The sequence below is a fragment of the Sturnira hondurensis genome, unplaced genomic scaffold, assembly GCF_014824575.4.
Source record: "Sturnira hondurensis isolate 20B ecotype Veracruz unplaced genomic scaffold, ASM1482457v3 Scaffold0020119, whole genome shotgun sequence".
Classification (NCBI taxonomy): Eukaryota; Metazoa; Chordata; class Mammalia; order Chiroptera; family Phyllostomidae; genus Sturnira; species Sturnira hondurensis.
Window position 1 is genome coordinate 4,990,089 of NW_028092750.1, and position 24,617 is coordinate 5,014,705.

The window sequence follows — 24,617 nt, forward strand, 5'->3', positions numbered from 1 at the left end:
TCTTTAAAAAAAAAAAAAAGTCACTGACATGATCCAAGAGAGCATCAGATTCTGGCACACTTCACACCTAAGGAAAGAATAAAGCCGCATGTTCTCCAAGAAAAAAAATAGAATACTTCCACACTGTGTGTTTTCCTCAGTTGGCTTCCTGGCTGCCGCTGCTGTCCTGTTCCCTGAGGGTATCAAGGTCCAGCTGGATATGGCCGCCTCCTGGGAAGCGTCACTCTCACCCCTGGCTGGGAAGTTCAAAGTTGCCAGGGAGGGAGATTCTGAGTGACTCTCCAAAAAACCATCTACACAAGAGCTCGCTGACTGCCCCTCTGCCCTATTGCTCAAACGCACACACAGGAGCTCAGCAGACTCTGGCCCCCAGGCCCTGCTTTGGGCACCCACCTTAGGGAAACAAGAAGCCAGTCCCTAGCACCGAAGCTGTGAAAGTCCAGGCCAGGTGTGGAGTGGGTCTGCAGCCGCTACAAGTTTTTACATGTTAAAAAGTCCTGTGCACATCGAAGTCTACTTTCCCCCTGGTGGCCCTGCTCCCAGGCCTATGACATGGGTGTTGAAAGGGTCAGCCAACACTTTCAACCTCCTGGGGCATTGGACCCCACTCCCCCGTGGCCTGGTGAGGGCCCTGTCTACCCACCCCAAGCAAGGTGACCTCAATGTCACCTCAACGTCAGTCCTCAAAAAAAAATGTAGGTCCAGTCTTAAGGTAGGAGGCAGGAGGGGCCGCACCCCAGGAAAAAGAAAAGACACTTTTGTTGTTGGCTAAAGCTTTCGTTTCAACCAAAGGGAATATAAATTACTTGGTGCCCAAACTAGCACTATTGTTTTAAAAAGGAGAATAAGAATTTAAAAGAAAGAAAGAAAGAAAGAAAGAAAGAAAGAAAGAAAGAAAGAAAGAAAGAAAGAAAGCGAGCCATGCCACATCCCAAGGTGGTCTTTTCAAGAGACCACCTCCCAAGGTGGGGCTGCTCAAGCTGTTGGGACACCGATCTGGGCAAAGACTCTCTGAGAGGCTTTGAAGTTTTCGAGAAATGAGTCACGAGATGGAGGAAACTCCAGAATCCCTTCCAGAGACCCAGGGAAGCAGGCGCACGGGCGGCCCCTGCTGTGGGACCGCAGGGCAGACGCCTACCAGAGCAGGATTCTCAGCATCCGGGGCCTCCCCAGACATCTTGGCTACCTCCCTGGATGCACGGGGAAACAGAAAAAATCTTCCACCGCCTCCTTCAGATCGATCAGTGCTCTTATGGAGGAAAAGGGAGAGGAGGTATGCAAATTGAATATTTGATTCGAATCAGATCCCCAGCTGAAAGGTCTGTCTCCTCCCGGGGTCCCTGGTGGGATGAGGTCTTGGGAGGCCTGAGTGACTTTCAGTGTTTGTGGCGACAGTTGATTTTGCCTTCTGACTGCTCCAGGACACCCAGCATCTCCGCAATGATGGCCCGCAAGGCCCTGCCCAGTTGGTCTGCGTTGTACGGCTTGCCCAGGGGAGGCACGTGGACAAAGGCTGAGCGGCCGTGACTCTGGTACAGAGAGGTGTAGTAGGTGAAGTCGCAGAGGTACCTAAGCCACAGCACACGGGGAGCAGAAGAGAGATCAACACGGAGTCAGCCTAACAGGAGAGCCTCCACCCAAACTCCCAGTAAGACACCCGACCTCATCAGAAATCCACAGGAGGGAAGGAATATTGCTTCTCCCTCCCCAGGTTGGCAGAAATTTTTCAAAATATGATAACTCTCAGTGTGGGTGTGTATGTGGGGAAACAGGTAGTGTGAGGTGCTGCTAGCCGGGATGCACACTGCCCCATGGGCAGGCAGTTTGGCAGGCCAGCAAACTACACATGGGAGGTCTTTACAAACTGATAGTTCTGGTTTTTAGACACCACCTTCGGGACCATTTGCACAGGCGCCCAAGAAAGATAAAGTGTGGGCTGAGGCGTTACACGCACAGCGTGTAATGGCAGGAGAGCAGGAAGCAACCTAGTAGGGACTGAATGTCTGACCCTCCCCCCAACAAAATCTGTATTTTGAAGCCCAAACTCTCAAGGCAATGGCATTAAGAGGCGGGTGTCTTTGAGAAGGGAAAGCCCTTGTCAGTGGGGTGAGCACCTTCATAAAAGGGACCCCGGAGAGCTCTCTTGCCCTTCCCACCACATGGGGGGACAGCAAACAAGAAGGCAGCCACCTGGAGGAGGGCCTTCGTCAGAACACAACCAGGCTGGGGCCCTGACCTTGAACTTCCCAGTCTCTAGAACTGTGAACAATACATTTCTGGGGCATTTTGTTCTAGCAGCTCAAACAGACTAAGACACAATCTGAAGGTCCACTGACAGAAGAATGGCTTAATAAACCCCGGTTTGTCCACACAGCGGGATACTATGCAATCACTTATGAGGCCTGCGGGGAAGCCAGAGGAAGGCAGAGAACTCGCCAAGCCCCGGTCATGTGTCCACAACACTCAGGAAAACCCGCGCCACATAACCCCATCCACATAAAAGCAGAGCAAAATAGGACAGAACCCTGAAGCAGCAGGCCAAGTGTTCTCTACATGTATGAAAACATGTAGGGGATGGGAGGTTTTATAATTTGTCTTACTTAAGAGGGACCACTAGGGGGAAGCAGAGATGGCAAGAGGATTTTTCACAATGGGAACCTATGAGAACATATTCCAGAATTATCTGTGCAATTTAAAACAATTTAAAGAGAGGCTGATGATAAATTCAGTCACTCCTACATTCAGTTAGTGAACTGAACTTGTCATCTGCTGCCTTTGGGCTGGAGAAGCGTAAGGAGTGTTGAGGAATCAAGGTGTCCGCTGCTGCCGAGAGGGAGTAGACGAGGACACAGCTTGATCTGGGAGTTCGAGGCGGCGACACGCTGGAGCCGAGAACTGAAGAGGCCTTATCAGAGGGAGGCAGATTGGGACAGAGGCCATACCAAGGGCAAAGGCCCAGAGGCAAGAGTGAGTGGGTGTGAGGGACGAGAGGAGGCCGGGTTGTGGGTCAGGGAGGCACTGGGTAAGGAGAGGACGGAGGCCGATGACGGTGGAGGAGTGGGTAGGGGCCAGACCACACAGCGCCTAAGGATGGTGGGGATTTGATTCCAGGTGCAGTGGGGAGCTTTAGGAAGGATTTAAGCAAGGAAGGAAAAGCATCTGATTTAAATTTATAAAAGACCTTGTTCGTTTCCCTCCCCAATTCACATTCACTCAGAACCTCAGAATGAGACCTTATTTGGATACAGGGGTTTTGCAGATCTACAAGCCAAGGGATGCAAGGGGTTGCTTGCAGCCAGCATGGGTCAGGAGAGAGGCGGGGAAAGATTCTCCCTCAGAGCCTCGGGAAGGAACGAACTTGCTGACACTTTGATTTTGGACTTTCAGCTTCCAGCACTGGGAGAGAGCACATGTCTGTTGTCCTAAGCCACCAAGTTTATGGTTTTGTTACAGCAGCCGCAGGAAACTAGTACAGAAACAGACTGCTTAGAGGGGGCGGGCAGGGTTGAGGTAGAGGTAGCAGGAGGAATGTCAGGGGCCTGGCCGCAGCAGGGTCCTGCTGAGAGGTGGCAGGGGCCTGGGTGGGAGAAGTGGGCAGATCCCCACAAAATGAGTTTTGGAAGCAGAATTAGTGGGACCTGTTAGGTGTATGTACTTTGCTCTGAGGCTTAGGCATGGTGAGTGCTCGGTCCACCAAGGCCAAAGTCAATACACTTGGCTTGCTCAGCACCAGCCTGGTGGAGAGGGGAACCACTGCTCACACCCACCCCAGGGTGCCCTACCTGCCGGCATCTTGTGAGATGGTCACCGACACATCCAGGCCCAGGGTAGTGACCCTCTCACACACAGCATCCATGTCGATGATGGAGTCGATGCTTTCGGGCCCGTCTTCCACGCAGCACTGGGAGCCAGGGCAAAAGCGACAGTTGTCCAGCCCTTTGTAGCCCTTGTTGTGGCCGCACTTTTCCAGGGTGACTGTGGTGGCCATGCCAGACACACCCACATGCACCACTAGCTGCAAACAGATAGGCAGGACTCTATGGGGTTTGTCCATGGGATGAGGGGACCCCTCAGGTCAAGGACAGGGTGGCATTCTCACGAGGCTCTACCTGGCATGACACTGTTTCTGACCTCTTGCTGCTGGAACAGACCCTGCAGTCACCACTGCAGAAAGGCATGCCGAATGAAACATGCAGGAATGTGAAATATGCAAGATGTTTACTGCAGCCTTTTTTTGTACTTAAAAAAAAAGTATTGATTTTTTTTTTCTAAGAGAAAGAAACATTGGCCCTGGCTGTTGTGGCTCTGTGGATTGAGTGCCAACCTGCAGACCAAAGGGTCCTGGTTCAATTCCCAGTCAGGGCACAGGCCTGGGTTGCGGGCCGGGTCCTAGTGGGGCGGGTGGCTCGAGTGCCCCCCACATAGATGTTTCTCTTCCTCTTTTTCTACCCCCCTTCCCCTCGCTAAAAATAAACAAATCTTTAAAAGAGAGAGAGAGAGACACTGGTTTGCTGTTCCACTTATTTATGTATGAATTGGTTGATTTTTGTATGTGCCCTGCCTGGGGGTTGAACTGACAAACTTGGTGAACTGGGATGACACCCTGACCAGCTGGCCAGAGCCACTGCAGCTTTTGATACAACAAGTACTGGAAACAACATAATCAGGCACCTGCGGGGGTTGGTTAAATAAATCATGAACTACTATGTAGCTGTTAAAATGCCCAAAGCAGTTCAACAAGGAATGATCTTCAAGACATATTGCCAGCCCTGCTGGTATGGCTCAGTGGATTGAGTGCAGGCCTGCAAACCAGAGGGTCACCAGTTCGATCCCCAGTCAGGGCATGTGCCTGGGCTGCGGGCCAGGGCCCCAGCTGGAAGTGTGTGAGAGGCAACCACACAATGATGTTTCTCTCCCTTCCCCTCTCTCTAAAGATAAATAATTTAAAAAAGACATATTGCCAAATGTAAAAGACAAAGTATAACTTGTAGGAATCTCGCCTAAAAATAATCAAAGATTAATCTCTCAATGGTCACTTCAGTGTTATTTATAAAAATGAGAAAGCACACAGAAATGAGTGGCATGCCCAATAATAAGAGGATGGTTATATTAATATATTAATTACTAAAACTTACCCATCAATTAAAATAATATTTAGGGAGAATTTTTAAGGACCAAGGTGATTAAATGCTTATGATAAAATATTTATAAAAAGTAGGATATTATACTGAATACAGTTTCATTTCAACTATCAATTTTTTTAAAAGATTTTATTTATTTATCTTTGGGGAAGGGAAGGAGAGAGGGGGAGAAACATCAATATATGGTTGCCTCCTGTGGGTCCCTCGCTAGGAACCAGCCTGCAACCCAGGCATGTTCCCCGACTGGGAATCGAACTACGATCCCCTGGTTCACAGGCCAGCGCTCAATCCACTGAGCCACACCAGCCAGGGCTCAACTATCAATTATTGGCATGTGTACTTTTTAAAAAAATTTTAAAAGATTTTATTTGTTTTCAGAGAGAGGGGAAGGGAGGGAGAAAGAGAGGGAAACACCACTGTGTGGTGGCCTCTCCCACCCGCCCTACCAGGGACCTGGCCTGCAACCCAGGCATGTGCCCTGACTGGGAATCGAGCTGGCGACCTTTTGATTTGCAGCCGGCACTCACTTCACTGAGCCATGCCAGCCAGGGCTGGCGTGTGTACTTATAAACAGAAGGGGCATTGTAAGAAAATATGTGAACATTTAAAATGCAGGCAGCCATGGGTCACACGTGGCTCCTGAGCACTTGACACATGGCTGGTACAAGTCAAGATGTCCCGTCAAGTATAAAATACACCAGATTTTGGAGATTGGGCACAAAAAGATGTAAAATATCTCATTAGTGATTTTTTAAAATGTTGATAATGTGATCAAAGCAAGAACAAAGCTGCACAAGTCATCCTGGTGGGGGCGCCCACCTGCAGGTCCTGATGGGGAAGCAGACCCTGCCTTTGCCCCACTCACCTGTGGGCTGTGCTTCTCCCACAGCGCGGGGATGAGCCTCTGAACTGTCTTGTACTCGACTGGAATCTCATAGACGTGCAGGTCCACGCTGTCGCCAAGCCCCAGCTTCTCCAGCTCCTAAAAGCGTGATGAGAGGAAGTGTCATGGCCTTAGGTGAGAGCTGCAGGGACGATGTGTCCCCTGGGGATAAACTGATCCATCCTCAGAAAACAGGAGGGTCTCCTGACTCTGGGCAGAGTGGGCAGGCAAGTGTGCTGGCCCACCTCGAATATCCTTCCTCACCCTCTACCCCACCTACTCTCCTCAAACTCTATCTACACGCCCATGCATGGCAGGGGTGTGATGCTGTGGCCCTTGGAGCTAGCTTCTGGAGGTCTGAACCCTGCCAGTGCGACCTTGGGCATGTTACTTAAGCTCTCTGTCTCACTTTCCTCATCTGTAAAATGGGGATAAAAAGCACTTACCTCACAAGGTGGTTATTAAGAATTAAATGAACAAATTCAAACTGAGAGTTCCAAGCAATGTTCACATAATGTTGCCTACTGTTACTACTGTTTCAGTGATTACACTCCCCACTCTGTTATACCCAATAAGAACTTTTGCTGACTTGGTGCACGGCACACAGCAGGACCCCAGTACACATTTACAGCAGCTTCCCAACCCCTCGCGGAGCCTCTGATCATCTTGGGTACGAGGTGGTTTAAGAACGTCATGAATCATACAGAAATGGGCTATGGGTAATTGCATGCACCTTTCTGGGGGAACACCGATGGCTCTCGACCAAGGATCCAGCTATTCACTCCTTCCAGGCAGAGCCGACCACCTGGCTGGCCCAAGGCTGGGCGCACGGCGGGCCCAGAACCAGATGTGACTCACTGCAGGAACAGTGATCCTGCCAGCCTGGCACCCACAGGTAGGCAGAGACATTTGAGGATTAAGATTTCTTTCAGCTTAATATGAAAATCTGGGCATTCTTCATAGTAAAATTAATACTCCAAATAATGATGATCAGTAGGGCTGTTTCATATTATTCTTGGATCTCAGACAGTGGTTTGAAAATGCTACAACCAGTGGTCAGTACCCAGGGCAGGCGTTTGTGCGACTGGCCTCGCTCTTGCAGAGGCTTCAGGATTTCCTTATCCGGTTGCCTTGGCTTTGCTTTCCACACAGTCCCAACTGCACACCCCGTCACTGTGGTTTACACCAGAGAGTGTCTGATGCTTGCAAAGCAGGTCCCTCCTCAATGACAGACGATTCCAAATTGCTCCCTAAAGAGGATGCATCAGGTCACCTCGAAACGGTCACCTGGAGGACAGGTGGGGTGTGATGGGAGTGTGACTGTGTGTGTGTGGGGGGAGTCTCATGTGCCAACACCAAGGACTGAGCCCCATCCCTCTCGCCGCGTCCACTGACATGCCAGACCAGGAATGACTCCTAGAGAAATCCTACAACTGGACAGACAGACAGCTGGCAGTGGTGGGGAGGGGGTTATGCTTTGTGTGAAACTGTTTTGAAAACATTAAAATATACTAAAGAGAAACTTTGTAAAATATTTTATTTCTCCCACGGTCAGTTTTCTTGGTTATTCATGTTTTTATTCTTTGTGTTCCCTTTCTATTTAATCCTCACCTTCTCAGTCTGTGCAGTGGGGTCAGAGAAGATATTCTTTCAAGGCTTTCTGGACTCAGAGACAAAGCAGGCGCATGCTCACCAGCGTACGATCACGCTCCTACTTGACTGTATTGCTTTTCACGCTGCCAAGCCCCTAAGAAGCGCTGGAGGTTTCAGATCTGTCATCACTATTTCAGCTCCCCAGTTTCATGAACATCTACCCAGCTTCTGCACACTGGAGTGATTGCTATGGCCCCACAAACTCAGACAGACCACCATTCACTTGCAGTTTCCTGGATACGCCTGAGTTTTGCTTGGCAAAGTGATTTGGAAAAGGGCACTGGAAAAACGAGTGCCCCAAGCCAGGGCAAAGGTCAAATCTGAGAACTCAGGCAATATGGACAGTGTGAATACAAATTGTAGACCTTTTTTTTTAAAGAATATCCAAATCTTTTATTTTTTAAAATAGTTTTTTAAAAGATTTTATTTATCTTTAGAGGGGAAGGAAAGGAGAGAGGGAGAGAAACATCAATGTATGGTTGCCTCTCATGCGTCCCCTCCGGGGAACTGGCCTGCAACCCAGGCATGTGCCCTGACTGGGAATTGAACTGTGAGCCTCTGGTTCGAAGGCCCACGCTCAACCCACTGAGCCACACCCGCCAGGGCTAGACCTTTTTGACTGACACTGCAGCGACACATTCCATGGTCAACAGACCTCTAACTGAACTGTACCTGAAATTTCTGGAAGCCCCCAAAGCCAGTTTTTCTGAGCCATTAGAATGTGCCGTGGAGACACAGTTTTTCCTCTTTGCAGTAGTTGAAACTGGTGCCCAAATCGCTTTCTCTCCAGGAGAACAATAGCTCCACCTACAGGTCTCTCCAGAACAAGCCTGGCAGTTCCTGATGCAACACTGGGAACAAGGAAAAAAGCAACCCTGGCCAGAAGAAATCGAGAACCAGGAAAACCCCATCGTGTGGGCAGCTGGAAGGCCGGGGAGGGTTGGGCGAGCCTCCCCTGTTAAAGGTGACCTCAAACCAGGGGCAGCGACTCCCAATAAGAGGCAGCATCCCTGTGAAAACATAACCTAGAAGGAATATGCTCAATAAATCAGATGCCCAAGTTTGAGGACTACAGACTCATTTGGCCCTGCCGCTCTGCACGAGACTTAAGGGCCGTAAGTGACACTGTACAGAGCAGTATGCCCAGGGCCAGCCCCTGCTTTTCAGTACTGGATTTTAAAGATGCCTCTGCATTCTGGTTGACCAAGACTCTCAACTTTGTTTGCTTCTGAATGGCAGGGCCCAGATCCAGGGTCAAGACTCAGAACTGCTGGACAGTCTTAGTACAAGAGTTCAAGAACAATTTGATGATTTGGGGGGAGACCTTGAGTCAGGACTTGAAAGATCTAAAACTAGAAGAAGGAACTCTGTTATGTATCAATTAATAATACTATAGCTACCCTGAACCATTTGGCATCTTTTTGTGTTGTTTTGTTTTGCTTTTTGAGAGGAGAAGGGAAGGAGACAGAAAGAAATATCAATGTGTGATTGCCTCTTGCATGCCCCCCCAACCCCGCCCCAGGACCTGGCCGGCAACGAAGGCATGCTGACTGGGAATTGAATATGTGACCCTTCAGCTCACAGGCAACTGCTCAGTCCACTGAGCCATACCAGCCGGGGCCCATTTGGCATCTTGTGGATGTGAAATATCAGCACAGTATAGGGTCTGGATGCTACTAACCTCCTTGCCCTCCTCTCCCTTCATCACCCTTCTGCTACTGAGCAGACCCCTTTAGCATGAGGTCTCCCACATACCGGACACAATCCTGCCTCAGAGCCTTTGCACTGTCTGTTCCCTCTGAAGGGAATGCTCTTTTCCCTCACTTTCTGGTTAGTTGACTCCTCCTTAGCTTTATGTTTCCGTTGGCTTCCCATCCTGAGAAGACTTCTGGAAGTCCAGCTCCCTTTGCACAACCTCTCCGGCTGAGAGAGGGTCCTTGTTACTGCACGGGACACACACACAGTAGGTGCTCCTGAATGTTGGCTGAACAACAGAGCAGCTCAACTTGGACTGAGAACAAACACAGACCCAGCGGACTCTGCAAATGTACTGGACCCTCCTGAGGGGCCTCACCTTCCTCGACAGTAAATGGGGCTCGGACTAGCTGCTAGGTGGGACCCTCTCTCCTTTTCCTCCTTTCCTACATTTAAAAGTAGCTCCTCACTACTCAGTCTCCAAATAATAAAGACAGTCTGATGGAGGACTCAAGAGTTGGAAAAATTTAGTTTAGGTGATAGCCAATAAGCTTACTAATCAACGCACGTAAACAACTCCTACTCCAGGACCTGAAGGTGTGACCCACCCTGACTCCAGGAGACCATAAACAGTCCCACCTTTGTGCCCCAGGAAGACTGCAAGCAATCAAGACACATCTGAGCCGTTGGCTCCATGGAGAGATACCACCGCCCAGGACACCAGTGAAAGAACGCTGCAGCTTTTACCTGATTAACTTTCCCCCTGAATTCCAAACCCCTTACCTACACATTTCTTCTTATAAAAAGGGTCAGTTTCAAATGGAATGTAAGAGTCTGTTAGGGCACATAATCCAGCATCTTCTCGGATCCCCGGCCATCTGAATACAACGCTCATACAGACCCAATCCCTGACTCTGCTCACTGCTTGTGGTGGTGACAGGCAGCCTGAACACCGGCTTTTCTGGTTTCAAGTCCAAGAGTCCATCAATGCATGAAAGGATAAATAAACAAAATGTGGGCTACCCACACAGTGAAACAGTATGCAGCCGTAAAAAGAAATGAAGCACTGACACAGGCTACCCCATGGACGAAAACTGAAAACACTATGCTGAGGGAGAGAAGCTGGACACGGAAGGCCACGCAGTGTGTGACTCCATCTCTGTGAAATGCCCAGAACAGGCACACTCACAGGAACAGAAAACCAACGAGCTGTTGCCAGGGGCTGGGGGAGGGGTGAGACTGCTCATGGGGATGGGTTTCCTTTTGGATAGAAATGTCCAGTACGAGAGAGAGAGATAGTAGTTATACAACATTGTAAATGTGCCAAATGCCACTAAATTGTATACTTTAAATGGTTATATAAGTTTAACCTCAATTTTAAAAAATGTAGCCCTTAGTTGCATGGATGGTGGCTAGCTGGCTAGATTTGCTCCTCCCCCACTCACTGGTTGGGTGACCTGGGGTGCACCACCCACCCTCTGTGCGTTTTAGTTCCATCCTCTGTAAATGGGAGTGATGGTAACACCCGTTTCGCAAGGAGGAAGAAAGGAAACAATACGCATGAAAGGCACAGTGCCTAAGAAGGGGTCAAAAGATGCTCACTTAAACTGTATTTTAAAACACAAGCATGCTTCCTTCAAAAAACATCAGAACAACTTCTTCTGGCTAAAATGGAGTTATGGAAATCAGATTTACCCTCCTGTCTGGAACTACTGAAAAAAATATGTAAAAATAACAGTTTTCAGACATTTAGTTCAGTCAAAGCTGAGGTTCTAGAAAGGGTAAGAAGGTTACAATCTGCAGGGTGGAGCCCCAGATAGTTGGAGGAGAGGGAGCAAGAGGGAAGGGACAGGCAGGGGTACTTGGAAGAAGAAGCTAAAGGGGAGTGCACAGGAGGAGGAAAAGGGAGGGGGAACAAGGGAGCGAAACCTCGAGGTCCAAAGATATTTTGAGCATCTGAAGACTGATGGGCATATACGCATGCTGAGGTCAGAGACTGCAGAGACAGAGCTACTGGAAAGGATCTGAGGGACCAACGCTCACAGCTTACACAGGTCTTAAAATACCTGGTGTTCTCACCAGCTGGAATGGAAAAACTTCATGACGAAGTCAGGGGAAATGAGCCCTGTGAATAAAGACTGCTCTGGTCCTGAGTAACAGAATTGAACAGCAAGCCTGGAAAGGATGACTGTTTCCAGTAACTTAATTGGATCCTAGAACAAAGCTCAAGAACGTTTAGAGGAAATACAAAAGTATCCGGCACGCCACAAGGTGAAATTCACTGTGTCTGTCATCCAGCTGAAACTTACCAGGCATGCCAAGACGGAAAACTACCACCTAGAATGAGGACAAAAATCAGTCAACAGAAATGAGCCCAGCAATAACACAAATGGTAAAATTAATAGGACATATATATATATGAAATATATATATTATGTGTATATATATATATATGAAATATATATTATATATATATATATATATATATTTTTTTTTTTTTAAAGCTAGACATGTCAAGTTTGAAGCCACCTCACTCCAAGAACAGGTTCCACCCGCACATTTCAGAGGTAAGTTACTCTTCAGGGCAGACACTTCCATGCAGTGTCTGCATGCACTTAAACACACCTGAGAAAACACACAGTATTTATTTTTACATCATTTGTATTCTTTGGCAATTGTGTTTTCTTGACTGGGCAGATGGTTTTGGATATCTAACTGCATTGTTGATCTTGTTCCTTCCATTTTCTCTGCTCCACGTTATTCCACCTTGGAAATTGCCATTGATTTAAACATTCCCCTACACCAGAATATTTGAGTGGATCCCAATTTTCAGTTATAAGCTATACTGCAGCAACCATCCTGTGCATATTCCTTGTACAATGTGTAACACGTAAAAGGTAAGAAGTGGCCCTGCTGCAGCGCAAGATCAATACCTATTTACCAGCGAGTGACACTGTGAAATCAAAGCTGCTCTCTGACCTCAGACTCGGTGTACCCTAGGGGGGGTGCACCTCAGAGATGGTGGGGGCGGACTTCAGGGGTTATAAATGAATCTACCTCTAATCCCCAAGAGGAGACCCACTGAGCTCTTTTCTATATTAAAAACAAATTCAATGACACCAAAAGCACAGATAATTTTTTTAAATAGAGGATTTATACTCCATAATTTTTTTAAACTTCTGTGCAAAGGGCACAATCACCAGAGTGAAAACAGAAACCACAGAATGAGAGAAAATGTTTGCAAATCACATATCTGTCAAGGGACCAATATCTAGAATATATAAAGAACACCTACAACTCAGTAACAACAACAAAGTTAACCCAATTCTAAACCAGGCAGAGGACGGAATAGACATTTCTCCGAAGATACACAAATGACCAATACTGCACACATGAAAAGATGCTCAGCATGATTCATCACTAGGGAGATGAAAATCAAAAGCACAATGAGATAACACCTCACACCCATCAGGGTAGTTTTTTCTTTCTCTTTTTTCCTTAAAGGAAAGTAAGTATTGGTGAGGACGTGGGGAAACTGGAACCCTGGCGCACTGTGATGTGTGATGGGGATAGAAAATAGGCAGCCACTGTGAAACACAGTACGGCCGTTCCTCAAAAATATATCCTTAAAGATTTTATTGTATTCTCATTTGAGAGAGGGGCGAAGGGAGAGAGACAGAGAAACTTCTATGCAAAAGAGAAACACCAATCTGCTGCCTCTGACCTTGCACCCTTCACATGAGCCCTGACCGGGAATTGAACCGGCGACCCTCTGGTTATAGTGTGACACTCCAACAAAGCCATGCCAGCCAGGGCTGTCTCTCAAAAATATTAAACATATCCCTAAAAGAACTGAAAAAGACTTCAACAGATATTTGTACACTCATGTTCACAGCAGCATTATTCACAATGGCCAAAAAGTGAAAACGAAACATAATCCATCAATTAGTGACTATATAAACAAAATGTGGTATATACATACAATGGAATACTATTCAGCTTAAAAAGGAAGGAAATTCTGAGGAGTATCTGAAATCTGAAATCTTGTTCCCTGACATCTGTTGTCAATTTGGCTCTTATAAAAATTCTCTTAAAGACAGAAAAGAGCCCTGGCTGGTGTAGCTCAGTGGATGGAGCGTGGGCCTGCCTGCGAACCAGATGATCACTGTTCGGTTCCCAGTCAGGGCACATGCCTGGGTTGCCGGCCAGTTCCCAGCAGGGGGCGCTCAAGAGGCAACCATACATTGATATTTCTCTCCCTCTCTCCTTCCCTTCCCCTCTAAAATAAAATCTTAAAAAAAAAACAGAAAAGAAATCCAGACACATTATAAGATGGATGAACCTCAAAAACGTGCTCAGTGAACTAAGCCAGTCACCAAAGACAAATACTGCATGATTCTACTCACACGAGGTCCCAGAGGAGTCAGACTCACAGAGACAGAAAGTAGAAGGGTGGGTGGCAGGGGCTGAGGGTGGGGGATGGGGAGTGAGTGTTGAGTGGGGACAGAGTTTCATTTGGGAAGGTGAGAAGTTCTGCAGATGGAGGGCGGTGATGGTCACACAACAGTTCGAATGTGCTTAATGCCTGTGAACTGTACGTTTAAAAATGGTCAAGGGGTAAATTTTACATTATGTCTATTTATCACAATAAAAATGGCTTAGACCCACACTTCTTGAGAGAGGAAGAAGTCTGTGAAGATTCGTGACCCAGCTGCGAGGGGACTGGAGTGCCGCTGCGGGAAGTCTTGTCCTCCCACCACACCTGCACCCATTCAGCCACTCAAGTGCAAAGACCTACTCCTAATGCGAACCTAAATACAGCAACAAGCTCCAGCAGCTTGAGCAGCTGGAGGACTAGCGGAGACTTGGCACAAACCGGCCACGTTATCTGAGTCAGCCGTGCGCCTCCTGTGGCTTCCGGATCCTGAGAACAAAAATCCGACTGGGTTGTCTTCCAACAAGGCAATTAGATATTTATGATCATATTAAGTTAAACTTTTATTTGGGGGGCATTTTGAAATTTTTATCAATTACTATAAATTAATGTACCTTTTCGAGTTCTAATTATAACCAAGTATAATGTTTTATTTTCATTTTTCTAAGCAATAAATGAAAATAAACCATTAGCCACTGGAAAAAATTGCTTAAAGTCATGAAAAAATTTAAATTATATTTATCTTCTTATCTCTTTCTCTACAGAGAGAAAATTCGGGGACTCTGGGCATGAGAAGACTTCTTTGCACTACTCTTATAACTTGTCAAAAATTTTTTTCTAGTTGTAAGGTGATGAAGATGGTTGCTTCCCCTCCCCACAGGCCGGGGTGGGGTGGGGTGTGCAGCGAAGACTCTGACCTGGAGCAGGCAAGTCACCTCAGCCGTCCTTACACCCCATCGCTGTGATCCCCCTGTTCTCACCCTCCTGGGAACTTTCCTGCTCCACCGTGTCGTCTTCCTGTGGCCCTGGCAGCCTTTTCTGGCAATAGAAAATAGGTTGAAAGGCCAGAAATTAAAAGAATCCATCTCTCAGGCTGAGTGAGGATTTAAAAGGATTGTGTTTATTTGTTCAGAACTTCAATTGGGAAGTTGTCCCCAAAGTGAGACCCTCATAGGCCCAACCAAGCCAATTTGGGGGCAGCACCTGAGAGCAGAGAGATGAAGGAAGCTGCCAATCTGATTAGTGACCCACCCCAGGAACCCTCTCTGGGGAAGGGAAACCTTCCCAGTGGCCTTGCTGACGTGGGGTCTGCCACAGGGGATGCCGGGTTCCATTGGCTAACGGTCCCTGCAACCCTCTTTTACCTCTTCCCCAGCATCAGCCTGATAGCCACTTGCCCACATCATCTTAGTGGTAGGAAATGAGCTGGGAGCCACAGAATGAGTCACCAGCTCAACCTGACCTTTGTTCCTCCTCCTGTCCTCTGAGTGACTGCCTGCCTAGCCCCTCTCCAAATGGGGGAAAAAATCTACACTGTGAAAACCACCATCAAAGAACATGCACACACCTCATACCAGCAGCCCCACAGCGAGGCAGTTACCTATTTGCAAAAGACCCAGATAGGAGCGTCGGTGCTGCTTTATTCTTAGGGAGCACCCTGACCTGTGGTTCAGTGGTTGGGTATCATCCAGCAGAGTGAAAGGTCACAGGTTCAATTCCCAGTCAGGGCACATGCCTGTGTTGTGGGTTTGGTGCCCAGTCGGGGCACATATGAGAGGCAAGAGGCAAGTGATCAATGTTTGTCTCGCTCTCTTTCTTTCTCCTTTCCCCTTTAAAAAATTCTTAGGGAGCAAACCTTGAGGCCCCCCCAATGCCAATGTCAATAGGAGGAGGGGGTGAGTCAGGAAAAGAGCCAGTTGCCCCCCTTCACCAAAGCAGGCTAAGCAAAAGCAGCTGGCATACTCGGGCACAGAGGCCGTGCCATACCTCCCGGAGCTCCTCTCTGCTGACTAAGCTCAGGATGGCAGCTGTCCCCGGGGCGGGATGGGGAGGCAGGGGGTACTTTCTGGGTGGAGAGCAATGTCCTCTATCTTGCTCAAGGCATTGGAGACATGGGCATAACTACTTTTCCCCAAAGTGATGGGGTCAATGAAGATCAGTACGTGTGGCTTTATGCAAATTATTCCCCAATTTTTAAAAGGGCAAAAAAGGTCAAAGAGCAGCTGTGAAGTTCGTCTGATGTTATGAAAAGTGAGCAGCCGTAATCTCACTCAATTCTTTGCCTCTGAACACTTTCTGCTCCAGTGGACCAGCTGGTTCTCCCGGGGGGGCTGGCAGCGCAGCCCGAGCCCCGCAGCAATGTGCAGGGAGCGCCGAGCACACCCCGTGAAAGCCAGGGACAACCGGAGCCCCAGACGGCACATTGTCTGCGCCCTGTCTACCTGACAGGGCTCCGCCGCTCGGACTCGTCTGACCGATTCCCTTGACCCCGCAACAAAGACCCCTTTTGTTCCCTGGTTAATATCCTTAGCAGGTCTGTCTAGACTCACTGTGGCAGTAATTGTCTTGTGATGTCACAGGGACCTGTGACCCGGCTCCTCCTTGCCTGCTCAGGCAGGGAATACACCAGACAGCTCCAAGCCAAGGGGTCTCCGCACTTGGGACCTACGCCTACCTGGGCCCCCTAGGAAGACAGACATGAAGCTGGTGTCCCATAGCATGTGGGAGAGACAAGAAAGTGAAAAACATATTCTCTCTTGCAAGAGGTGCTGAGGAGTACCATCCTGGAGAAAGACCACAGTGGGGGGGGGTTCACTCCTCAGTCCCCAGAACTCTCACCTCCTATGTTGCTGGTGGACGTTCACCCAGGGCTGAAGAAGGAAGGTCACGTGAGGGAAGGGGAGTGAAAGACAGACAGAGAGAGGTGGAATAGGAAAGGAAGAGAGACTGCGAGAGACTCACAGAGAGGTCAAGAGAAATAGGGAGACAGAAAAACAGAAACAGAGATGAAGAGAAGGGGAGACACAGATTGAGACAGAGAAAGACAGACACCCCAAGAGACAGAAGCCAAGAGACAGAATGGGAGAGAAATAGAGATATAAAGAGAAAGAGAGATGGAGAGAGAAGAGGAGAGACAGACAGGGAGAGAAGTTAGCTGGTCCCTGAGAGAGGAGGGGCTCCTTCTCACAGATGGCAACTTGGGCTTCTGGAAAATCAGCCGGGACAGAAAGTTACACTGTCCCTCTGTGCAACCAAACCCCATCTTCAGCCTCAGGAGACAGACATCAGCCACTCCTGCACCTTGAGTCTGGACCACACCAAGCACACTGGGGCCTAGTTCCTGAGGCGTGGACTCGCCCTCTCCAGCAGCTGCACTCTTTCCGAAGGCAAATCTGCTTTACCCAGGCCAACTAAAAGGCACCACTGTGGCTCCTCCCGAGACCCCTGGGTCGATCCCACAGACCACTCAGGACGACTCAGCTCCATGACCTGGTGTTCTAGCACTGGCCAGACTTACCTGCAGTGGCAGTGAAGCCAGCAGAGAGCCTCACACCTTGGGGAGGGGGTAGCCTCGAGGGGCACAGGAGTTCTGGAAGGAGGAAGAACGGGAAGGGGCTGGGATGATCTAACTCTTGATCCTAGATGCAGGTGATGCGCAGGCGCCCGTGAATAAGATCCCGTGGAGTTACACAAGCACAGGCATTTGGAGGACAGCCATACCCCTCCAGTTCTGTTTTGTTCGTCTTAAACAAGGGAACAATCAGATCTGGGCAGGTTGGTGTCTTTTAGCTGGGGAATGATGGAAAATCTTCTCTTGCTCATAAACTTGAAGAAGAAAATTGAAAGTCTTCCAGAGGCAAGGTCTGGAGAGATGAGCGATTTTAACAGAAGGGGTGTTTCCCCTCGGGCAGTAGGATGAAAAGCAGCCACCCCCTCCATCCAAGTCCTAAAGCTGGGGGGGGGGCACGGATTTCCAAAGATTGTTTAATTGATTTTTCTCCTATTTAGATGCAGATCATCATGTCTGGGGCCCAGGAATTCAGACACACGGCTTTGTGTCCACTCAGCCCCATGAAGGCTCGGGTCTGAAACTTGCACAAAGCCAGACACACACGTCTTCAGAAACACGCTGTTTCCTTTTTGTCTGGGGCTCCAGGGAGCGGGTGCTATGAGCAAGGCCTGGAACATGCTCCCATCTGCAGGGTCCTGGGGACCCCATCCTTCTGTCTCACTCACAAAATGGGGTAAACTTTTTATAAAAGGAAAGTGGCCAAGATTTTTGAGATCGGAGTGGGGGTGATAAAAAAGTGGGGGCTCCAGCTAGGCATTGGCCCATCTAGGTTTCAACTTGAATTTCTCTCCAAATTCAGGGCTCTGCAGTGGAAAGCAGGCGATGCCTTAAATCAAGCAGCTAATGGGCTAGGATTAACACGAGTCTGGCTCCAGTCTCGCAGATCTGATTTATATAGGGAGAAAACGTTTCTCTCTTTCTCTCTGCCCATTGTTCCCTAGTCTGTCCCTCCAAATGCTCCATCTGACAAAGAAATTGGAAGGCTCACTGGCTGACACCCTGCTCAGGACAGCAGGAAAGGCTCCCCCATTCCTCAACCGATATACAGACTTCTCTTCCCCCAGCTGCTGGTAGGTACCAGTGAGGATCACTGCACCCCCCCCCACAAAAGGTTAATACATCCCCCAATATTTCTGCCTGGTGCCCCCAAAACCTGGCTGGGGCATGGGGCACTTCTGAGGCAATGCCATTCTGTTTTTTTGGCTGTGTGACTTCAGATAATTCTCTCCAGGCCTCAGTTTCCTCATCTGTCAAGTGGGTGCAGGAGTAACTGCTCCTAACCACGCAGGGGCTGTTAGGAAAATTCGGAGTGCTGGGCTACAGAACACGCTTGGCTCAACACATGTAAGTTACAGCAGCTGCTATCTGGGAAGATAGGCACATCAAACCAAAATATGTCACAGGAAGCTTCACAGGAGATGTTCATGAATTCCTTCCTTTCTTTGGTACCAAATATTGCCTGTGGGAGCCCAGCCCCAAGACTGATTCCTACCCTTTCGATCCAAATTACCTGGACTGCAACCCAGCTGGCATTCACGGTGTGTTCCCCAAAAGGACCAAACCCTAAAAAAAAACAGTAAAAGCAGCATGTCACCACAGAGTGGCCCTTTCCAGCCTGCCAGGGTCAGGCTGCCGCCTCCATCTGGGAGAACAGGGCAGGGAGCTGCAGGAGCAGCTGACACCTGGGACAATATTGGGGGCCTGTCCTGAGTTCTGGGGCATACCCAGTGCTTCAGAGCTGCCCCCACCCACACATACTGGTCTGCTCTTAACTGAAGCTATGTGTCCTTTCCTGTCCTTACTTCCATAGGCTCTTGTGCCCAGCAAAAGGCCAGTGACCTCCTTTTGCCCCAGAAAAGGCTGGTCTTGCTCCTTTCTCAACTTCCTTCCCTCCCCTGAGTAAAATAATTACTCAGCAAGTAATTATTTTATCACTGTTCCTGGGAGGTCTCGCCCCCTTTCTGGAAATGTAGGCACTGTGCGAATTACCATCAAATGAAGAACAGCCCTTAAAGGGGGCACGCAGGTGCCCCCCAGGCTGGACTGTCCAAACATCATCCCACCACCCTCCTGACCACTTGTTCAAACTCCAGCCCCATTTAGGAACCAAGACAGTCACCGAGAAACGTGCCAAGTGCTCTGTGTGCACCGTATCATTCAGCCACATGGCACCCCCTTTCAGGAAAGGGGGTTTCCTGGGCCCATTTTACAGAACCCGGACCGAGGCCCAAAGTGGTTAAGCCAGCTGCCCCAGGTCACACAGGGAAAAGATGGAAGAGTTGAGATTCAAACCCAGACCCATGAGTGTATGGTTTCCTTCTTCTCATTACCCTGCTACTCTGCCTAAAAATATTAACATCTCCAAGAGAGGCTGCTCTGGAAGTGTGCATCACTACAGTTGGGCTGAGGGTCCCAGGTAGGGCCAAGACCCTGGGAAAGGATGCTATGCCTTGGAAGAGCTGGACTTCATCCCTCAAGTTCAGTCACGACCTCTCCACTCCCTCCCTTCTCTGTGAGACTCAGTGTCCCCCTCTGAAAAACGGAGACAGTTCAGATGTCATGAGCTCATGCAAGGAAAATGCTCAGTGGATAGCTGCCTGCACAGTCAGCAACAGAGCAATGAAAAACCAGATACAGGAGGGCTGATAGGGGTAGTGACCTTCCCTCAATCACACATACCTGTTAGTCAGGTGAGTGGCTCCTTTCTGGGAATTCCAGGACCAGTTCCACCCTCCCAGATCACAGAACACCTGTGTGAACCGTATCTAGATTTCTCACTGGGACCACTCCAGGAGGCAGTCAAAATGATCGCCCAGCTGCAGAAGTTGACACCCACGTGGTCCCGAGTTCCCTCAAGGAGGAACAGGTACTTTAAGAGAGTTGGTGACGGCGAGGGGTGGTCTCGCCAACAAACAGCCTGGGCAGAAAAGATTTTATCCAGACGGTCCTTGGGAGATCCAGGAGAGTGGCCGGGCATCCGAGGTCTCCTGAGTTCCACCTGGCCTGTCTGCGGTGGAGCGGGGTGGAGAGCACCCCCCATTAGCTCAAGACTGGGGAGCCGAAGCTGTCAGGAGGTTCATCTATCACCGGGGCACTTCCTCCCCGCAAATCGGCCTTTGTCCCCTGGGGCCGAAGGTGGGGACATGCCGGACCTCAGGAGGGGCAGGGAGCAGTCCAGTCTAGCTCACTCGCTGGGCAGACGAAACAAGGCAGGTGCCCGTAAGGTCACCATGTCCACGGAGGAAGGAAGCACGCCGGAGTAGCCTGCTCAGCGCCGGGGTACTCAACTGGATCCCCACACCCCTTCCTGCCCTGACCCTGACACTGGGGCACCCCCTTCTTCACTTTCTACGCTGCACGGACCGAGCTGAGCTCCCTTGGGCCATGACATCTTCCAAACATGGCATGACTTTCCAGCACCTGCTCGGCCCGGGCAACTGCACCCTAGCCCCAGCCCTGCCCGCCCCCAGCCCGACTGCCGCCATCGGCGCTTACCCGTCACCACCACCGCCTTCCGGGGCTGCTCCATGGCGTTCGGGTTTCGCCTCAGACCGGCTCGGGTCGTTTACACCGCCGAGGCCCGGCCTCCAGCCACGCCCCAGCCACGTCCCCGCCCCTGGTCCCGCCCCACCCAGGCGTGCGCGTACCCGGGGCTCAGACGCGTGCATCCGCGGCTCGGCGTTCAACCCTGGAACGCCCGGCTCCTCGCCGTCCTCAGCTTCAGATTCTCATTTGAAATATGAGGACAGTTCTTCCCGTAGGGTGTGGCCGCTCGAACTCAGGTTCAGGTGCTGAGGTCACTTATTCCACAAGTGTTCATCGAGTGCCTGCCGTGAATATCGGGGAGTTCCCCCACTTCCCTGGAGCAAGACTCCTTTCTTCATCCCGTTTTACAGATAAGGAACCTGAGGCACAGTTCGGAAGGCCACTAGGCTAGACTCTAGGGTCACAGAAGCGACATGCAGGCCAGGAAGTTGAGCTCAGGAAGAGTTGAGTGGCACCGGAAGGTTCCCTGCAGACTTCTATGTTGCTAAGGAGGCTGATGTGGCCCAGAGACCTCAGCCTCCCCTCCTTCCATCTCCCACACGCAACTCAGCAATCCTCCAAGGGCCTCCTAACACACTCCCACCTCAGGGCCTCTGCACTTGATGTTCCTTCAGTTACCATGAACTGCTTCCTTTCCTTCGGGGCTCAGCTGGAACACTACCTCCTACAAGCCCTCCCTGGCTGTTACCTCTTCCTTCAGTCCCTCCTTACCTCCCTGGACGGAATCACCACCACCCTAGGAGACCCTTCTCATTTCCTTATTTCATTCTCTCCTTAGCAAAGATCACATTCAGAAATCATTCCTTTATAGGTATTGCTTTTCTGGTTTATTTCCCATTTCCTCCGACATAGGGGTTAGGACTTTCATGCCAAAGGGTGTGTCTCTATTATCAATGTCCCTGCACCCAGTACAAGCCTGGCACACAGTTGGTCCCCCACCAATGTTCATCAGAGGCCAAAATTCCTCCAAAGACTGCCAGAAAAATAAAGTTTTTTAGTTTCTTGCCACACCTTCAGAAACAGTGCTGGACCTTAGACTTGGTCACTGACATCTCATTCCAAGCAGCCTTGGCCCAAATTAGCCAGGGTTCTGCTGAAGTATCAGCTACCTCTGGCCCTGGGCCTCAGAATACCCAGAGCCCCATTTTCAAACTCAGACTGGAGGTCACCTACTCAGCAGCTATTTGAGTCGCTGGCAGCTTCAGGTAAAATTCAAAAAATTCAGAGCAGGCCTGCTCTGACTGCAGGAGCGAGCCCCAAACCAAGTGGAAGAAGAGAACAGAATGAAAATCTGAACCAGAATCAGGTTTTATAGCTCAAACATGAGTAAGTGTCTGGAGCAAAGTGCACGTTACTAGAAGCCTGGGAGGTGAAGAGAGGGAGGTTTCATTTTCCACCATCACACCAGAAAAAAGGGAGGAAACTGTTAATACCCAGAGTCAGCACTGAAGAGGAGAAACCATGGTAAGAATCCATGTAAGGTACTAAAGTTCAAAGTGTAAGATAGAGAATCATTAGATTTTGAAGTTAGTCATTGAGTTCACGGAGCAACTATGCATTAATGCAGGTTCTGACAATTGGCAGGGACAAAGTCCAAACTCCAGATTAAGCAATAAAAAACAACTTCTTGGGCTCATATAAGTGGAAAGTCAGACCTTACAACTTCAGGAATAGCTGGATCCAGGGGCACAAACCATACTACCTGTTCACCAAGTAGCTCTGCTCTTATGTATGTTGAATTCTTGTGCATGTTGGAACCAGATGGCACTGGGCTTTTACTCTCTCACTTGTAAATCTATTTCACTTTTAACAATCTTCATGAAAACCACCCTTCTCCCTCCTAGCCCTCAGAATCCCTCTCAAGGGAGATTCTAATTAGCCTTGGTTAGTCAGGGGCTTCTCCTTTAACCAGTCACTATGGCCAGGAGAATGGAGAACTCTGGCCACCCCTACGTTGAAAGGATCAACAAAAACCGCAATTACCTCAGTCCACCACATGGGGTCACTCAAGCAGAGTTTTCAAGGATGAAACAGGAGTTTGCCAGTTGGGCAAAAGAAAGCCGCTGCACATAGAAAGGTCTAGAAAAGGCACAGAAAGAGTAATCCAGCACAAGAACCGTTTCCTACTTCCACCACATTAACACTGGGACATTTCATATACCCCAGTTTCTGTTGTTTACATTAAGCGGCCTTTACCCTTAATAAACAAGACTTGGCGGGTCAGCAGTTAGTACATCTGGGTTGGCCACGTACCAGTGCCCTGCATACATCCCAGATCTTGCCAGCTCCCCTGGGAGAAGCCCTGGGCTGATGATAGATGGGACTTGAAGAATAAATGCTCCAGCAGCCCTGAGCCAGGATGGGACCACAATGGGAACACAGTGAGACATGAGCTCTTTCTTAAAGAAAATTTTATTCATTGATTTTTTAAAAATTTTAATCCTCACCTGAGGATATATTTATTGATTTTAGAGAGAGAGGAGTGAGACAGCAGGAGACAGGCAGACATCAATTTGTTGTCCACCTATGCATTCATTGGTTGCTTCTTGTATGTGCCCTAACCAAAGATGGAATCCGCAACCTTGGCTTATTGGAGCAACGCTCAAACCAACTGAGCTACTCTGCCAAGGCTGAGACGTGAGCTCTCTTGCTGCCTCCCTGAGGTCCCCAGCTGGACTGACCCCCAGTTGCTTTCTGCCCCATATACATATTGGTGCCCTATGCAGGGATCCTTCCCTCCTGTATCAGGTCCCCAGCGCCAGTGGGGCTTCCTGGAGCTTCCATAGTGTATTCACCCCTTGAATTCACTATGTGCCCTTGAGCACTCATATCAGGACCAGCTTCGGAAGAACAACTGTTGGTCCAGGGATAGCAAGAGCCTGGCAGTTTTTTTGGCTTTCACATTTGATCAGTAACAGATTATGTTCTAAACCCGAGTACCTGTACAATCTTATTTGAAATAAGGTCTTTGCAGGTGTAATTAAGGATCTGAAGATGACATTATTGTGTATTTACAGTGGGTCTATTAAGAGAAAGGACTGTCCTTATAACACAAATGAGAGGAAGATTTAGACACAGAGAAGACACACAGATTAGGGTGGTATATGTCCACACGCCAAGGAGCTACAAGGACTGCACAACTAGCAGAAGCTGGGGAGCAGCCTGGGACGAATCGTTCCTCAGGGACTTCTGGAGGCAGCAACCCTGCTGACACCTTGTTATCAGATTTCTGAATCAAGTTCTTTTGTTTTAAGCCACACAGTTTCTGATTTGTTACAGCAGCTGAAGGAAAGAACATATTTGCCTATTTATTTTGTTTAGTGTATGTCTCCCCCACTGACTCCTAAGCCCGAGGAGAGCCAGCTTTCTCAGGTTTGTTCGTTTGTGTTTCCAAAAGCAGAAAAGTGGTAGGTGCTCGACAGTATGTGCCAGATGTTGTCCAAAGTGCTTTCTTGTGGTTTTAACTCGTTTCATCCTCTCTGCAACATTCTAGAGAAGACACTATCTTTACACCCATTTTACAGGGAGGGACAACAAAGGCTCAGAAGGGCACAGTTACCACATACCAAATGATGGCCTTGGATAAGGACCAACTACAACAGTGAAAATCAGAAGAGTAGGAACCAGAAGGCACTTCCTAATAACCGTGGAGCGTCGGTTTCTCCAGCTGCAAGCTGGAAGGAGTAATCATTT

At 49.1% G+C, this 24,617-nt stretch overlaps 1 protein-coding gene across 6 annotated transcripts; it reads right to left on the reverse strand.

The window, feature by feature from the left end:
* Positions 1 to 1,226: 1,226 nt before the first annotated feature.
* Positions 1,227 to 24,506, reverse strand: PGPEP1 (pyroglutamyl-peptidase I). 6 transcript variants are annotated; one of them, XM_037028629.1, is made up of 7 exons: positions 20,874 to 20,940; positions 20,058 to 20,295; positions 18,889 to 18,941; positions 8,350 to 8,528; positions 6,007 to 6,123; positions 3,783 to 4,015; positions 1,227 to 1,569 (listed from the first exon to the last, which is right to left on the reverse strand). In XM_037028629.1, the coding sequence occupies exons 6-7, from the start codon at positions 3,986 to 3,988 to the stop codon at positions 1,377 to 1,379; spliced, it is 399 nt and encodes a 132-aa protein (XP_036884524.1). In that variant the 5' UTR covers positions 3,989 to 4,015; positions 6,007 to 6,123; positions 8,350 to 8,528; positions 18,889 to 18,941; positions 20,058 to 20,295; positions 20,874 to 20,940; the 3' UTR covers positions 1,227 to 1,376. The 6 variants fall into 6 exon arrangements, with proteins under 6 accessions (XP_036884524.1, XP_036884525.1, XP_036884522.1 ...); XM_037028630.1 differs by lacking the exon at positions 8,350 to 8,528 and adding an exon at positions 17,325 to 17,396; XM_037028627.1 differs by lacking the exons at positions 8,350 to 8,528; positions 20,058 to 20,295 and having other exon boundaries at positions 20,874 to 20,958.
* Between the last annotated feature and the right edge of the window lie 111 nt (positions 24,507 to 24,617).

What these genes read in the sequence shown, in the direction of transcription:
- PGPEP1 (XM_037028627.1), bottom strand. Translation starts at nt 20,907, where the DNA reads ATGGAGCAGCCCCGGAAGGCGGTGGTGGTGACGG. An exon ending in CCAGCTGGGTTGCAGTCCAG is followed by an intron (nt 6,124 to 18,888) that starts GTAATTTGGATC and finishes TCACGCTTTTAG; the next exon opens with GAGCTGGAGAAGCTGGGGCT. An exon ending in ATCTCACAAGATGCCGGCAG is followed by an intron (nt 1,570 to 3,782) that starts GTAGGGCACCCT and finishes GCTGTGGCTTAG; the next exon opens with GTACCTCTGCGACTTCACCT.